This window comes from Camelina sativa, chromosome 17 (genome assembly GCF_000633955.1).
Source record: "Camelina sativa cultivar DH55 chromosome 17, Cs, whole genome shotgun sequence".
In the NCBI taxonomy this organism is placed as follows: domain Eukaryota; kingdom Viridiplantae; phylum Streptophyta; class Magnoliopsida; order Brassicales; family Brassicaceae; genus Camelina; species Camelina sativa.
This window is the reverse complement of record NC_025701.1, coordinates 4,925,999-4,942,511: the sequence shown is the minus strand read 5'-3', so window position 1 is coordinate 4,942,511 and position 16,513 is coordinate 4,925,999. Positions and strand designations below refer to the sequence as shown.

General features: G+C 34.0%; 2 protein-coding genes across 4 annotated transcripts in view; both read right to left on the bottom strand.

Annotated features, from left to right (window-relative positions):
• LOC104755355 (katanin p80 WD40 repeat-containing subunit B1 homolog) lies at positions 54 to 6,510 on the bottom strand. Of its 3 annotated transcripts, none has more exons than XM_010477715.2 (19): positions 6,218 to 6,510; positions 5,716 to 5,846; positions 5,446 to 5,563; positions 5,069 to 5,295; positions 4,870 to 4,972; positions 4,659 to 4,729; positions 4,481 to 4,555; positions 4,257 to 4,400; positions 3,990 to 4,152; positions 3,028 to 3,516; positions 2,793 to 2,936; positions 2,516 to 2,572; positions 1,691 to 2,421; positions 1,499 to 1,612; positions 1,335 to 1,409; positions 1,137 to 1,249; positions 804 to 920; positions 642 to 710; positions 54 to 533 (listed from the first exon to the last, which is right to left on the bottom strand). In XM_010477715.2, the coding sequence occupies exons 1-19, from the start codon at positions 6,240 to 6,242 to the stop codon at positions 473 to 475; spliced, it is 3,027 nt and encodes a 1,008-aa protein (XP_010476017.1). In that variant the 5' UTR covers positions 6,243 to 6,510; the 3' UTR covers positions 54 to 472. The 3 variants fall into 3 exon arrangements, with proteins under 3 accessions (XP_010476017.1, XP_010476018.1, XP_010476019.1); XM_010477716.2 differs by having other exon boundaries at positions 3,028 to 3,510; XM_010477717.2 differs by lacking the exons at positions 5,716 to 5,846; positions 6,218 to 6,510 and having other exon boundaries at positions 5,069 to 5,300; positions 5,446 to 5,528.
• LOC104755354 (putative F-box/kelch-repeat protein At1g13200) overlaps positions 16,388 to 16,513 on the bottom strand; it is a 7,847-nt gene continuing 7,721 nt past the window's right edge. The window contains exon 2 of the mRNA XM_010477714.1: positions 16,388 to 16,509. Coding sequence (XP_010476016.1) covers positions 16,388 to 16,509 — 122 coding nt within the window. The remainder of the gene's footprint in view (positions 16,510 to 16,513) is intronic.

Genomic DNA, 16,513 nt, shown 5'->3' with positions numbered 1-16,513 from the left:
ATTAAGTAAATCCTGATTGATATATACAATTGCATATTGCAACTGTTGTTTCGTGTGTCAAAAGTTTATAGAATATTAATTTACCAGTTAAGTTATAGAATATATTGTAGACAAATAAGAAGACTACAGAAACCCATTAGGCATTAGCACATCAGCTAGGAAACTAAAACTTAGAATTACATCAATATGAGTTGCAGTTCCACGGAATAATAACAAATCAAGAATTGAAGCTACTTAGGCCAAAAAATGATTTACAACAACCATTAGCTTCCAAGTATTTTCTTCTGGGACTATATAGTTCCTTCCTGCAGGCTGCAGCAGAAGACTCTGCCTCTCTATATGATATATGAATTCGCATATATAAAAACCTCAGTGAGATTGGACACAAGAGACACAAGACGCTTCTTTGCAATGTACATTACAACAACTTGCCGAGCAGTTATATGATTATTGATGGTTTTGCCTGTGGCTATTATGGCTCCTGAAGAACTAGGTTTAGTTCTTGAGCCTTTCTTGTTATTAGACCGCCTCTTCTGTATACAGACCGAAGAAAAGAGAGCCAAGAAAAGGGAAATAAACAAAGAATCCGCCAAAATTAGTCATTAAGAAGTTGATGAAAGCAGGATGCTTAGGATGTTTACCTTGCGAGAACTAGAAGAATCCTTTGAATCTTGTGCAATCCCGCAGAACATATTTGGCAGATTTGTAGCCTGCAATATTGTGTTTTATTTCCTTATCTTGACAAATGAGAAATAACATAGCACACTACTTGTAGTTCCAGAGAGTGGCGTGAAGTAGAATACCTTTCATCTGCATGAAGATCAACGCCGACAATTCGTGGAGCTGAGACAGTTGAGCGTATAACTGTACCGAACACTGCTACAAGCTTCAAGAGCATATCCAAGGAGACATTTACCGGCCTGCACAACCATGCAACTATCTCAGATTTAACAATACAACAGAAAAACGCATGAGTCTATAAGAATCTGTTTCTTCTTTCCTCAGTCATAAAACCAGAGGACTACTGAGTTTACCATTTGAACTGACAATATTTATCAGCAAATCGGTCTTACTGCGTTACAGCTCAACCGCAGAAAAATATGGTCCAAGGTGGAATCATCATAAAATATGTTTACCTCTCTGTCCTGCTACCCAATAAGCTTGTTAGGACAGGGACCAATTGAGAAAACATATCCAATGTGAGAATTTCTATTTTGTCGGTTAGAATACTGATCACATCTGCTTGAACCTGTCCCCGGTATCTATGAGTTAGCTTATCTAAACATCCAAACATCAAAGAAAAGAGTAATCTACTGAGAATCTGAGATACTCACAGACTGATCTGTCAGCTTTCTCAATGCCTCGATGGCGCCTTTAACATCGCTACGCTCCCAAAAATGTCTTACAATCTGCATGTTGAGAAGTCAACCACTTGCAAATTAATACTAAAACAAATAATGGTCAGGACCAATAACAGAAAAGAAACAAGAAAGCTTACTTGTAACTTTGCCAACCTCGATTGAAGAGTGCTTAAGAACTCATCATGAGTTTGCATTAGAGTATCAGTGATTTCACTATCATTTTCCCTCCCAGATATTTGAGGCTCTTCCTTCTGCACAAACCAAAAAAATCAATTACGTCTATCATGTATACAATACTCTAGTTGCTTAGGGTAATCAATATAACGTACCTGCGGTAAGTTCTCGCAAGCTGGTTGAATTTGTGCTACATGTGTCTCATTCAGCGCCATGTCGGCTACCTGATCAATCACAGTGGGTGTAGCCAGCATTGTAGTTGGACTAATTCGGTGCCTGGATGCTATATAAGATGTATCAGATGTCACATAAGACTGATTTAGTTTTGTGGGCATTCCACGGGCTGGAGAAATCCTAGATGAACGTGATGATGTTACAGGACACTCATGAGATGTCATGTCCATTGCCTGACTGAGTGACGTATGCTTTACTCGTGCTGAAGAAGTCCTGCGTGGTCGCCTTGATGTTACAGAAGCCTCATTAGATGCGATATTTGTCGCCTGATTGATTGTCACAGGCAATCTCCGGGAGGGAGAAGTTCTAGATTGTTGTGTTACAGAAGGCTCATCATATGTGACACTAGTAGCTTGACTGAATATCACTGGAACGGAAGAAGTCCTAGCTGGTTGTGTTAAAGGAGGCTCATTAGATGTCATGTTACTATCCCTATTGAGAACAACAGGCATCACTCTGGCTGGAGTACTCCTAGCTCGTCGTGTTGATATTACAGCTGTTTGTCCTGTCTGTCTTGATGTTGTATGCGGATCTTCCTGCACCGCATTAGTGTTTTGAGCTATGGTGGTACTGGCTGCTTCGGTATGAGTACTTTTTTCTCCTCTCTCAAACCTCTCAACCAACGAGCGTGTCCTCCCTGAGACAACTTTTACTGCAAACATAGAAATTTAAAGGGAAACTATAACCAGCCAACTTAAATGGTTACCAAAGAAAAACCAAGACATAAATAGTTCTGAACTCCTAACCTCCTTCAACAATCTTCATGGGATTTAATTCTCTACTGCCTCCAGGGTGTTCAGTGTCTACATGATATAAATGTTATGCCAGCCAATTAGTAATTGATTGTTGCCGCAAAACCAAGTAAGTGAACCATAACAGACTACAGATGATGAACAATGTGAAGTAAATTCAATTCAATTATATATGACAGAGTGCAAAACACGAAGCCAATCACACTTTCTTAGCAGAAAATGTCTAATTAGTCAGTTTGATTTTGAATCCTCTTTACATAAAAGTTTTTACCTGCAGGCAAGTCATAGTCTCTAGAGTGCTCCAACCCAGTTTTGCTGTTGTCAGAAGTACCAGAATCAACAGATATTGCTCGTTTTGACTCATGATACTCGCTATTCGATGACCTTTGTACACGAGGTGGTTTAAGAAGCATACCTGAGGCAAGGTTGCAGAGATATCTTAAGATCAATCAAATATCTGACAGCTAATGTTTAATGAAACTTAAGTCTGAGAATAGGGAACCTACGATTCGCTTCATCAGTTGGTGGTTCCGATGATAAAACTTTTTCAAACTTGTCTGTAATACCCTTGATGGTAGACTCTTCCGCATCAAATGGTTTACTACCACTCTGTTCTGAAAGGAACAAACTTCGAGTGAGTGGCTCCTCTTGAACATCAAGTCCGCTGTTCTTCCGAGTTCTGGATTGAACAACCACTGACTGCTTTGATTCTTCGAACTTTGCTAGCGCCTTTCTTACATGAGCTGGTCTTAGCAACATACCCGATTTAGTTCTTGAGAAAGTGATAGATTCCCTTTCTGGATAAGAAGATTCCTCTCCACTATCACTATCTCGAGATACAACACTATGCATACTAGAATACTTATCTCCTGTTTGTCCAAAATATGTTGCGTCCTGCTTCTCACTCGCCATAGTAGCTACTTTTCCTGATTCCAAAGGCAATGTCACTTTCAGAGATCCTGTATTTTGCGCAACATTCAAATTTCCACCTGTGGCTTTAAACAAAGAGATTTCAAATCAGACCAAACATAAGGAATGAGCACACATAAGTGAATGACATAGAAAAAATATGTTGATCTGGTCCAGAAACGAACATCATAGCCAAAACGTCACATGCCATTTTCACCAAGTATAGTCTAAAGAGTAAAGACTACTTTGTTTCATGCAGTAAGATATAAACAAAGAATTCCATGGCATTATATTTTGTGACAACAAGCTTAAAGTCTAGATACCTTTCTTTGTTGCTGATCACAAGAGTTCCTACTACAGTTGCAATGGTCTACATTAAAAACACTTCTGACTAAGTCAAAAAACTTTTTCAAGCATTCATTCAGGTGCCAAGATAGCAAAACTATATAACCCTCTTACATCAGATGTGATTTATACTGACAGATGGAGGCCTAGCATAGATCCGTCATACCAAACTTGAAAGAACATGAGCGTAAAAACAAAATTAACATTCACTCACAGTCAACGTATATGTTCTTTATCTCTCTTGTCTCATAATCTGGGGATGAACTGCACCTTGGACCATTTCCCATTCTCTCAGACGACTGATCATCCAAGACACTGAATCTTTTCACCATGCTTCCTTTCTTATCCTCAGATCCAGCTTCATATGGCTCAAGTTGCTGCTTAAAACAAAAGGAAAAAGGAAATGAACGCAGTCCTGTTTAAAACGTTCAACTTTCAATTTTCACATAAAGGTATGGACAATCACATTAGGTTTACATACCGATATATCTGAGACCCAAATCCCAATAGAATTTCGGTAGTATGAACAACCAATGAACTTTCCTCCATTGATGCATAAGTCACCAAGTGTTGACCATCCCATATCAGCTCCATCCCGGCAAATCACTGGTTCCCATGAATAAACCTGCGCATGAACTTATGATATCAATGATTGATACTTGACATAATCTAAGCAGTGTAGTTGATTACAAAGACAGTCAAAACCTTTAAGCCATCATCCAATCCACAGAAAAGAGTTTGCCCATCTGGATGAAAAGTGATTGCACGAACTCCAGTAGCCTGTGAAACAAAGGACACCACATGCCAGGAAGAAGGTTGACAATAGTGAACCCAATGCTAAATCAAAACAGACAGATTAATAGCAAAACACAAGGTCAAGTACCTCTGGTCTAGTAGATCCAATCAGTTCAAACGTTTCCAGATCCCAGAATTTCACAGTCCTGTCAGCAGAACCTGAATGCGAAAGGGCAGTATATGAAGTCAGAAAACCTCAAAACAAGACTTGTGGATGCAAATAGGAAACTATCAATTAACCGGCAGCTGCCACCACTTTAGCTCTAAAACGCATAAAAAGAAAAATAAAAAACTCATACCTGTGGCTAGGAGAAACTCAAGTGGATGGAAGTCTAGGGAACGGATAGGTCCTTCATGAAACTTAAACTCATGCAAGAGCTTTCCAGCAGTCAAATCCCATACCTATTGAGTACAATAAAGAGGAAATTGTCATTAGAACAATCATTAGGGAACAAAACAATGCGCAAGCTCCACTTGTTGATACTGCTACTCTCACACCTTTACAACGTTGTCAAGTCCTCCAGAAACTACCCAACGACCATCAGGACTAAACTTGATAGTGCTAATGCCACGAGTATGACCCTTGTATGTTTGGATGCACCCCTTCTTTCTGGTATCCCAAACCCTTAGATTTGTGTCACTGGATCCGGATGCAAGAAATTCACCAAATGGATGAAACTCAACAGCAGAACAGTTGGCTCTATGTCCAGTAAAAGCTCGAACCACTACACTTCAAGAGCACGAATGAATATATTAGACCTCATAATCTGAAACAAACTCATCAATCACAGGACTTAAAATTCCAATATAACCAGTGCCTCTAATATACTAGTCTCAAGGGATAATAAATGAGAAGAGAAATCAATCAGTTTTACTCTTTGCTTCTTGTAGATCCCACAGCTTTATCACACCTGAAGAAGCTCCAGCTAGCACCAAAACTTCTTTGGAGTTGAAAGCTACTGAGTCAACCGGGCTTGTATGCCCACAAAGACTCTGCCAACAACACGGGAAAGAAAATATCATCATTCTTCTACCAAAACTAATGGCTATAAAAGTACAAAGTTAAAAACTTTTGAAAGGAAGATTGCATATAAAGACCAACGAAGATGAAGAAATTACAAAAATAGAGAAATGTGAAAACATACCATTAGCGAAGTGGTCTTGCCGATAGACCAAAGGTTGACCTTGTAATCATCTCCACCAGTAAGAAGAAGACGTGATGACTTCTTTCCGATACTTAGACAATTCACATTTCCGGAATGTGCCACAAACTCCTCTAATTTCGAAAATCGAAGTCAAGAACAAACCAAAATAGCTATTTTTACAGACAAATCAATATCAAAGACAAACAGAGAAAATCCAAAAGCAATGTCTTTTTTTGTCTTCTATCATCTGATCTCGCTTTGTTTTTGAGATGAAATTATTACCCATAAGAAAAATTTCATGAAAAAATTCAAACTTGTTAAATAACAAATTACCACCAAAAAGGAACATAAAAACCCCACCACCAAACCAAAACGCAGATAAACCCTAATGCTACAGTGATATAACTACCCCAAGTTCCCTTTATAAAGTTTGTTTCTTTTTGTGTTCAGGTTTAAGTTTCCAATAATGTATATGTCACCAAAGAAGAGTATAAAAGGATACGCAGGTTATAACCACGATTCGCCATTTTCTAATCGATTTCAGTAGATTCATACGAAGATTGCATAGGAAGAAGAAGAAGCTGAGACTAAAATCTCCTCGGAGCTTGGGGAAACAAAAAAAATTCAAATGTGACTAGACGACAAGACAGAGTTGAAGATTTCTCGGAGGTTGAATAAAACAGAAACTTGAGTTAAGAGAGATTGCTTCTGCTGAGAATACAAATTAAAAGAAGAACCAAACGAGAAAGAAGAGATTTTTTGAAAGAGTGGCAACAGAAGAAGAGAAAAAAAACAGAGGCGAGGAGATTAAAAAAAAAAAAAAAAAGTAAAGCCAAGAACTTTTCTTTCCACCTTTTACAGATTCTTTCATTTTCAATTTCAGTTTTTTTTTATAAAAAAAAACATTTCTGGTTGTTGTGTTTTTATTTTAATCTTATTTATTTTACGTCATTAATGATATATACAAATCGTTGAAATTTTCAGAGTATTGGAATGACGTAAATACCCTTCTTTCGTCATACTAATCTTATTTATTTGCGTCAATTAATTACACAAATCGTCGACAACTTCAAATACCGTATGTGAATTTCGGTTAACGAAAAAAACAATAAAATAGATACGAAGTCTTTTACCGGTTAATCGCAATATGATTAAGATTAACCCTAATTTTTTAAAAGATGTCAGTCAATCACAATTTGATTGCAATGAATATAATACTCGACCGTCAACTAATTCCATTTTAATATAACACAACTACAACGATTTTAATTAAGATTGAATGTCATACCAGCTCTTACATTGAAACAATCAATACACGGATACAATCTACAACTAGATCGATCATATATAGTTAATGAAAATAACTACTAGTATGATTTGTATATATAGTACTTAGTTTTGTTTTTTTTTTTTCAGACAAACATATACACTGAACGTTTCAATTAGTTAACCAAGTTTCAGAATGTTTTGAATAGTTTTGTGTACGTGTTGACTGGTTTTGTTCTACGTACGGCATGTGTTTGGGTTTAAACGTTCAATTTCTTGTCGAATATGTTTATATAACCAAAGTAATGTTTTCAAATTATAAACGTAAATCTTAAATGGAAACATGCAAATGCTAATAAAAATAATCAAAAAATCAAGGTAAATGAATCGTGGTTCCTAGCTAAAGTTATATTGGTGGAGATCAAAGTCGAGCTCCTGGTTGGTATGATCTGTGGAATTTGCTTATATTGTATTAAATTGAATTGGTTAGTTAAAAATTATCGGTCTGGTTGTTATTATTTCTTTCTTTTTCGGACGTTACCACAACATGATCTAGAAGTGCTTCCCATGTTTTGGTGTTTTAAGCGTTCTTGAACAAATACGGTCAATCTCAATCAACAACTTTATTTGGTGGCATTAAAAACAAGAAAAGATGAGTTAAGAAATGTTTGGTACTTATGATTGGCATAAAAACCGAAATTAAGTCAAACCAAACTTTTGATTCTAAAATGTTACATATTTGGAAATTATCCCCATGGATGCAAACTTTAATGATTTTGAAAGTATAACTTATCATCGAGCAATAATATCAAAAGACAAGCTCTATTTCGGAAAGTGTTACGTTAGCGGATTCAAACTATTTCAAAACTTTATATTTAATTTATCTCAGGTTTTAAAATCACATTCATTATCGTTAAACTTTTACATTTACTTAAAAAAGAAAGAACTAAAAGAACCAAATTCTATAAAGTTTTTGTATAGAACGTGATGATGATAATTTTAGTCATAAATATTTTCTATCATGTTTTATTTGATATTTCAAATCTCCAACTACTGTACTGTTTTATTGGTTGAATTTTGAAAGATGAATGAAGCTCAAGGGTTGAATGTAGCATTTCCAACAAAAGTATTAACATAAGAGAAGCAGAAGGAAAATATGGGGGTCTTCAATTAATTGAATATTAAAAAATAAAACTATATTAGTCAAATATATTCCCGCCATTATTAATAGACTATGATCGAAGAAACGAACACGCACAAAATGAAAAATATGACGCAAGCCCAATCCGGAGCTAAAATTTTGATGCAAAAGCGTTATAATAGTTTTACCTAGTTTTACTTCCGTTCTACTAGCTTTATGTATTTTTCTTTCCAGTTTACTATATTTAGTTTAGTGTTACGAATTTTACTTAAATCATAAAACAGCAATTTAATTCCAAAGCATTGCTGTCGTTTTCTCAACTGTTGATAAGATATTAACAAACAATAGAATCATGGAAAATAATCCAAGTAAGTTGTCAAGAGACTAGTAGTTGTACCCAGTTTTACGTCAGTTGTTTCTAGTTTTACTCCAGTTCTAGCAAATTTACCGAGTTATACTTAGTTTTATCTTCTCTTACTAGTTTTACTTCCGTTTCTCTAGTATTACCTTGTTTTACTTCCTTTACCTAGTATTACCTTGTTTTATTTCCTTTCCCTAGTATTACCTTGTTTTATCTAGTTTTACCAAGACTGCTAGCTGCACCTAGTTTTCCTTTAGTTCTACCAGTTGTACAGAGTTATACTTAGTTTTATCTTTTCTTACTAGTATTATCATCAGTTTACCTAGTATTACCATGTTTTACTAATTCTACCTTCTCTTACTAGTATTATCTTCAGTTTACCTAATATTACCTTGTTTTATTAATTCCACCTTCTCTTACTAGTTTTACTTCAGTTCTAATAGTTTTACCTACTTTTACTTCCGTTCTACTAGCTTTATGTAGTTTTCTTTCCGTTTTACTAGTTTTACTATATTTAATTTAGTGCTACGAATTTTACTTAAATCATAAAACAGAAATTTAATTCCAAAGCATTGCTGTCGTTTTCTCAACTGTTGATGAAATATTAACAAACAATAGAATCATGGAAAATAATCCAAGCAATTTGTTACGAGACTAGTAGTTATACCCAGTTTTACATCAGTTGTATCTAGTTTTACTCCAGTTCTAGCAGTTTTACCGAGTTATACTTAGTTTTATCTTCTCTTACTAGTTTTACTTATGTTTCCCTAGTATTACCTTGTTTTACTTCCTTTACCTAGTATTACCTTGTTTTATCTTGTTTTACTTTCTTATCTAGTATTACCTTGTTTTACCTAGTTTTACCAAGACTGATAGTTGTACCTTGTTTTCTTTCAGTTCTACCAGTTTTACCGAGTTATACTTAGTTTTATCTTCTCTTACTAGTTTTACTTCAGTTTACCTAGTATTACCTTGTTTTAATATTCCACCTTGTCTTACTAGTTTTACTTCAGTTCTCATAGTTTTACCTAGTTTTACTAATTTTACTATATTTAATTTAGTGTTACGAATGTTACTTAAATCATAAAACAGCAATTTCTCAACTGGTTATGAGATATTAACAAACAATAGAATCATGGAAAATAATCCAAGCAATTTATCATGAGACTAATAGTTGTACCCAGTTTTGCGTCAGTTGTACCTAGTTTTACTCCAGTTCTAGCAGTTTTACCCAGTTATACTCAGTTTTATCTTCTCTTACTAGTTTTACTTCCGTTTACCTTGTTTTATCTTGTTTTACCTCATTTACCTAGTTGTTACCAAGACTGCTAGTTATACCTAGTTTTCCTTCAGCTCTACCAGTTTTACCGAGTTATAGTTAGGTTTATCTTCTCTTACTAGTTTTATCTCAGTTTACCTAGTATTACCTTGTTTTACTAATTCCACTTTCTCCTACTAGTTTAACTTCAGTTCTAATAGTTTTACCTACTTTTACTTCCATTCTACTAGCTTTATGTAGTTTTTCTTCTCTTTTACTAGTTTTACTATATTTAATTTAGTGTTACGAATTTTACTTAAATCATAAAACAACAATTTAATTCCAAAGCATTGTTGTCGTTATCATAACTCTTGATGAGATATTAGCAAACAATAGAATCATGGAAAATAATCCAAACAATTTGTCACGAGACGGTAGTTGTACCCAGTTTTACGTCAGTTGTACCTAGTTTTACTCCAGTTTTTACCGAGTTATACTTAGTTTTATCTGCTCTTACTAGTTTAACTTCAGTTTACCTTGTTTTATCGTGTTTTACCTCCTTTACCCAGTTGTTTTATATTGTTTTATTTCTTTTACCTAGTATTATCTTGTTTTACCTAGTTTTACCAATACTGCTAGCTGTACCTAGTTTTCCTTCAGCTCTACCAGTTTTACCGAGTTATACTTAGTTTTCTCTTCTCTTACTAGTATTATCTTCAGTGTACCTATTATTACCTTGTTTTACTAATTCCACCATCTCTTACTAGTTTTACTTCAGTTCTAATAGTTTTATCTAGTTTTACTTCCGCTCTACTAGCTTTATGTAGTTTTCCTTCCGTTTTACTAGTTTTACTATATTTAATTTAGTGTTACGAATTTTACTTAAATCATAAAACAGCAATTTAATTCCAATGCATTGATGTCATTTTCTCAACTATTGATGAGATATTAACAAACAATAGAATCATGAAAAATAATCCAAGCAATTTGTCACGAGACTAGTAGTTGTACATAGTTTTACGTCAGTTGTATCTAGTTTTACTCCAGTTCTAGCAGTTTTACCGAGTTATACCTAGTTTTATCTTCTTTTACTAGTTTTACTTCCATTTACCTCGTTTTACCATGTTTTACCTCTTTTACCTAGTATTACCTAGTTTTACCACGACTGCTAGTTGTACATTGTTTTCCTTCAATTCTACCAGTTTTACCGAGTTATACTTAGTTTTATCTTCTCTTACTAGTTTTACTTCAGTTTACCTAGTATTACCTTGTTTTACTAATTCCACCTTCTATTACTAGTTTTACTTCAGTTCTCATAGTTTTACCTAGTTTTACTAATTTTACTATATTTAATTTAGCGTACGAATTTTAGTTAAATCATAAAACAACAATTTCTCAACTGGTTATGAGATATTAACAAACAATAGAATCATGGAAAATAATCCAAGCAATTTGTCACGAGACTAGTAGTTGTACCCAGTTTTACGTCATATGTATCTAGTTTTACTCCAGTTCTAGCAGTTTTACTGAGTTATACTTAGTTTTATCTTCTCTTACTAGTTTTTCTTTCGTTACCCTAGTATTACCTTCTTTTACTTCCTTTACCTAGAATTACCTTGTTTTATCATGTTTTACTTCCTGTACGTAGTATTACCTTGTTTTATCTTGTTTTGTTTTACCAAGACTGCTAGTTGTACCTTGTTTTCCTTTAGTTGTACCTAGTTATACTTAGTTTTATCTTCTCTTACTAGTATTATCTTCAGTGTACCTAGTATTACCTTGTTTTACTAATTCCACCTTCTCTTACTAGTTTTACATCAGTTCTAATAGTTTTATCTAGTTTTACTTCCGTTCTACTAGCTTTATGTAGTTTTCCTTTTGTTTTACTAGTTTTACTATATTTAATTTAGTGTTACGAGTTTTACTTAAATCATAAAACAGCAATTTAATTCCAAAGAATTGCTGTCGTTTTCTCAACTGGTTATGAGATATTAACAAACAATAGAATCATGGAAAATAATCCAAGCAATTTGTCACGAGACTAAATGACTAATAGTTGTACCCAGTTTTACGTCAGTTGTTTCTAGTTTTATTCTAGTTCTAGCAGTTTTACCGAGTTATACTTAGTTTTATCTTCTCTTACTAGTTTTACTTCCGTTTCCCTAGTATTACCTTGTTTTACTTCTTTTACCTAGTATTACTTTGTTTTACTTCCTTTACCTAGTATTACCTTGTTTTATCTTGTTTTACTTTTCTTATCTAGTATTACCTTGTTTTACCTAGTTTTACCAAGACTGCTAATTATACCTTGTTTTCTTTCAGTTCTACCAGTTTCACCGAATTATACTTAATTTTATTTTCTTTTACTAATTTTACTTCAGTTTACCTAGTATTACCTTTCAAAAGATAATTAACAATTTATGGGGCATCAATTTTTTAAAACTCGTGGTGGTATTATGTTACAACTTACAATATGTTGTAAAAAAATTTCTTTTAGTGTTTTGTTAGTGGGCCAAAATATCTTTCTTTTTTCTTTTTGTGTTTTAGGCATAATATACACTTGGGCTATAGCCAGCGCTGATACGACGAAAACCCAGATATGGGCATAAAGAAAATAAAACTCTTTGCTTTGAATAACTATCCCTAGTTACATACTTACATTACATGCATTTTGCACGTCATTTTTAGTTTTCACCTTGAATAAAATTTGAACTCATTATTAGCCAATAGCCATAAACGAGAATCGAAACTAACCAACTTCTCTCTCCGAGTAAATGTGGTCCTAACTCCTAAGCGTAAATTAAAGTTAACATCTCGTTGGCGTTGTAGACTATGCTGTGATGTGATAGCAATCTTTGGTAAAAATCAAAATATGGGTCAATGTGGGAGTATCAAATCAAAATATGTGTGATGTAAGGGTATTAAATCACAGTACTAAATAAATATAATCAGATTATAGTACAGTATGTATAGGTTTCTTCACTATCCCAATTTTCCAAAAAAAAAAAAAAATGCTTAACAATCATAAATCAAGGCTAACATCACGTAGTATGATATGATGTGAAAGCAAACTTGGGTAAAACTCAAAATATGGGTAAATGTAGGGGTATAAAAATCAAAATCATAACTTTACTATATTACTTCCTCGGTTTCATATTAAATGTCATTTTAGACTGTAAATTTTGTTTAAAAATAAGTGTCACTTTGTATTTCCAATGTAGATGTTTGGTAAATTTTTCAATTTTATCCCTACTGATTTAATGTATTGACCAATAGAAAAAATTGTATACTATATTAATAAAGGGTAAGATAGAAAATTTAATGATTTTCTTAATATGTGTGAAAAATCCTAAAACGACAGTTAATATGAAACAGAGGGAGTATGATTTTTAGACCCCCACATTTTACCTATATTTTAAGTAAAAATGAAAATTTTAACTATTATGTTTTTCTTTAAACAGCTGGAATCTTTGATTAATTAGTCAAATTTTATGTTTTTAGTTAAAATATAGGTAAATGTGAGGTACAAAAATCAAAATATGGTAAAGTTACGATTTTGATTTTTACACCCCTAATACATTTACCCATATTTTCATTTTTTTCCCAAGTTTGCTTTTACATCATATCATATAGTCTACTACGATACGTGATGTTAACCTTGATTTATGATTGTTAAGGATTTTTCGTGAATATAGGGATAGTTAAGAAACATGTACATATTATAATGTGATTATAACTATTTAGTAAGTTCCTTTGATTTCTTACAAACCATAGTCCGATCAAGTTCTAGTGACGTATGTGATTCCCTTGGAATTCATCGATCTAATTCGACATGATGAAAATCCAAAAAGAGAAATGCATAGGACCACACTTAGTCGCAGACGGTTAGCATATTATCATATTACTTCCGCAAGTGTTTTATATATTTATATCAAATGTATAATTAGTTTATTTATCTGTCAGGAAGTGAAAGTGATCGATAGTTCCCATCTTTACCATTGTTTTCGTATGTGAACAAATAATTAATATGGGGTTTCAGGTATCGGTGTGAAAACATTTTTAATGAATTTTGGGTTAAAATTAAAGAAAATAAAAATGCTTAGGACCACATTTACTCGGAGCGAAGTCGGTTAGTTTCAATATTTTTTTTTTTACTTTTATTTATTATTCACGGTAAATATATTTTTATGACATGAAGTGAGGGCAACTTAATTTATATATCATCGCCATCTTCATTTTGTGTGTGTTCCTTCTTACTTCTTAGTCTATATATATCAAAATTTCTGATTCTTCTTCATTACCTCTAGACTAGTAAAAACATCAACCAAAAAAGAGAGAAAAAATGTCAAAAACCACGTGGGATGATGAGATGATTGGGGCCTATTACCGAGCAGCGTTGAAACATGGTGGGGAAAACAATATACGAAAGATAGCACTGGAGCTGAAAGTGGAAGAGAGTGAGGTTCAGAGGGAGGTGAGCAGGCTGATGAAAGACACAAAGATGAAGAAGAAGAACAAGGCAAAGGGTAACATAGCCAAGTCCAAGTGAGTTGCTTGGAGAACAAACATAAGAGAAAATGGGTGGGTTAATAAGAATCATATTAGTATATATGGATTGTAATCAAGAATCATAGTAGTATATATGGATTGATCATGTTATATTACTCCAGTCATTTCAACTCCTCCTCCACGCATCTTTAGTAAGTAAATCCCAACCCTTCCGTTGAGAAGAGGAGGCAACTTTAACGAAAATTTGGTATATTTTTTGAGGGTTTATATTTCTGATGAGTTTAGCCGCAAGAAGATCAATTTGGCCAAAGTATGCAATCAGCGTGTGGATTCATGAGGCAATTATTGATACCCTAATTTAGCTGTCTTAACAAGTTAAAATATGAGTGTTTTTGACCCTCCTTCTTTTAACTGTTGATCACTTTTATCAATGGAAATTTACCGGCTTAAGCCCTTTTTTTTTATATACCAATTCTGAATCTTCTTAGATATAGAAATTGTATATTGTATATTGTATATTGGTGAATATATTCAAGAAGAGGATAACAAGATAAGAGCTCAGTTCTGAATCCTAAATTAGCTGAATCAAATTCTCTGGTTGAGATCTTCAGAGTGTTCTGCAGCATGAGAAGGAGTAAGTTTTTGAGGATTTAGCCCTTTCTGGTCCTTGAACTAGTAAATGTTGTAGTGTGCATATTGTAGGAACGTTGCATAACTGGTGCTGGACAAAAGTTTAGATGACTTTAATTCCAAAGCTTCCACTTGGGGAAATATATATTAATAACTCTGATATCTAAACTAGTCCCAACCCTTTGCCAACTACTCCCGATCATGTATGAAGCTGTTTGTTGCTCATCTCATTCTTTGAGATCCAATCAAAAAGACAAATGTAGCTGTTTTTTTGTATGCTAGGTAACTAGGGAATCCATTCAGGTTTCTTTCAAGCAGAAAAATCCCGTAATATGAGTACCACCTCATGAATTTGGTTCAGTAAAGTGTCATAGATGCATTGTTGTTGACATTCACCCATCTCTGCATCACTTGCAAATTTGTTCTCTCTCACTCTCTAATATCTCTGTTTTTACTTTGTTGTTTAAGAGAGAGAACAAGAACTCTGCTCGTATGTCCACATTTAATTTTCTTTATTGGATCAAAATATACTTTTACATTTCAACACTTACACATATTTATAGTGGTTTCTTACCACACACTTGCACCACTAGACTCACTTAGACCTCACTCCTACTTAGTAGCTTTCTTACACAAGTCATGGGACTTTAACAACAATACTTAACATCACAAGTTCACAACACTTAACAACACTTAGCAACGGCTCTGACTCTAGTTTAGCTAGACAATAACCAACACAACACTCCTCTCTCTTAACTTAGTCAAAACAAAACACTCTACTGTTCTGCTGGGCCTAACTTAACTAATAGCCCAATGATAATATTATTACAAACACACACAAAGCCCAACTCCTGGTTGACTCATGTCTTCATGTCTTTGTTGTTGACTCTTCACGACATCATTGTCGACTTCTTCCTCGTTGCTCCTTCTTCTTTGTTCTCTTGCCTGTTGGGCTAAGAGGGAGACAAGAGACTGGACAATGTGATAAAAAAAAAAGTAACGTTCTACGGCCAAGCAGTCATAGTACAATGTATCGGGAGATGTTAGGGCAAGTTTGCTTCAGGGGCAAGCATTCAGGCTGATGGATAAAGACTCTTACCTTATCTTCATCACCCTAAACACGATCTCTGTTCTTTTTAATTTTCTTACTGTTTTGGCATTTCAAAACCTTTCCATTGTTCCTTCTCGTATTTTCCACACACATTCAGTCAAACTGCTTTCATGATTATGTAGATAGTAGTCATTAACTTCTTGTTTTGACTAGTAATCATATATAATCCCAGTTCCTAATATACTCTAGGACAAAACTAAAATTCCATATAGACAATTAGTTAACAATATTAATAGATATATATTAAGTTAGATAGAATTACAACTAGTTCTGTGGAAAAATAACAATTGAACTCAGACACAACTATAATGGACGCATCTTAAACAAAAGAAAAGAAAAGCTCTTCTCTTCTCATCTCTTCCAAACAAGTAGTAGATCCAAGGTGGTAGGTTTGTTTTAGATATGCGAAATCAAACTTTGAATACAAGGAACTTTTCTTGTAGACCAACGATGTTGGAAAAATGAAGCTAGAGACTTTGTTAGGGGATCATATTTGACCAGACCGCGAGAATAGCGATGTGA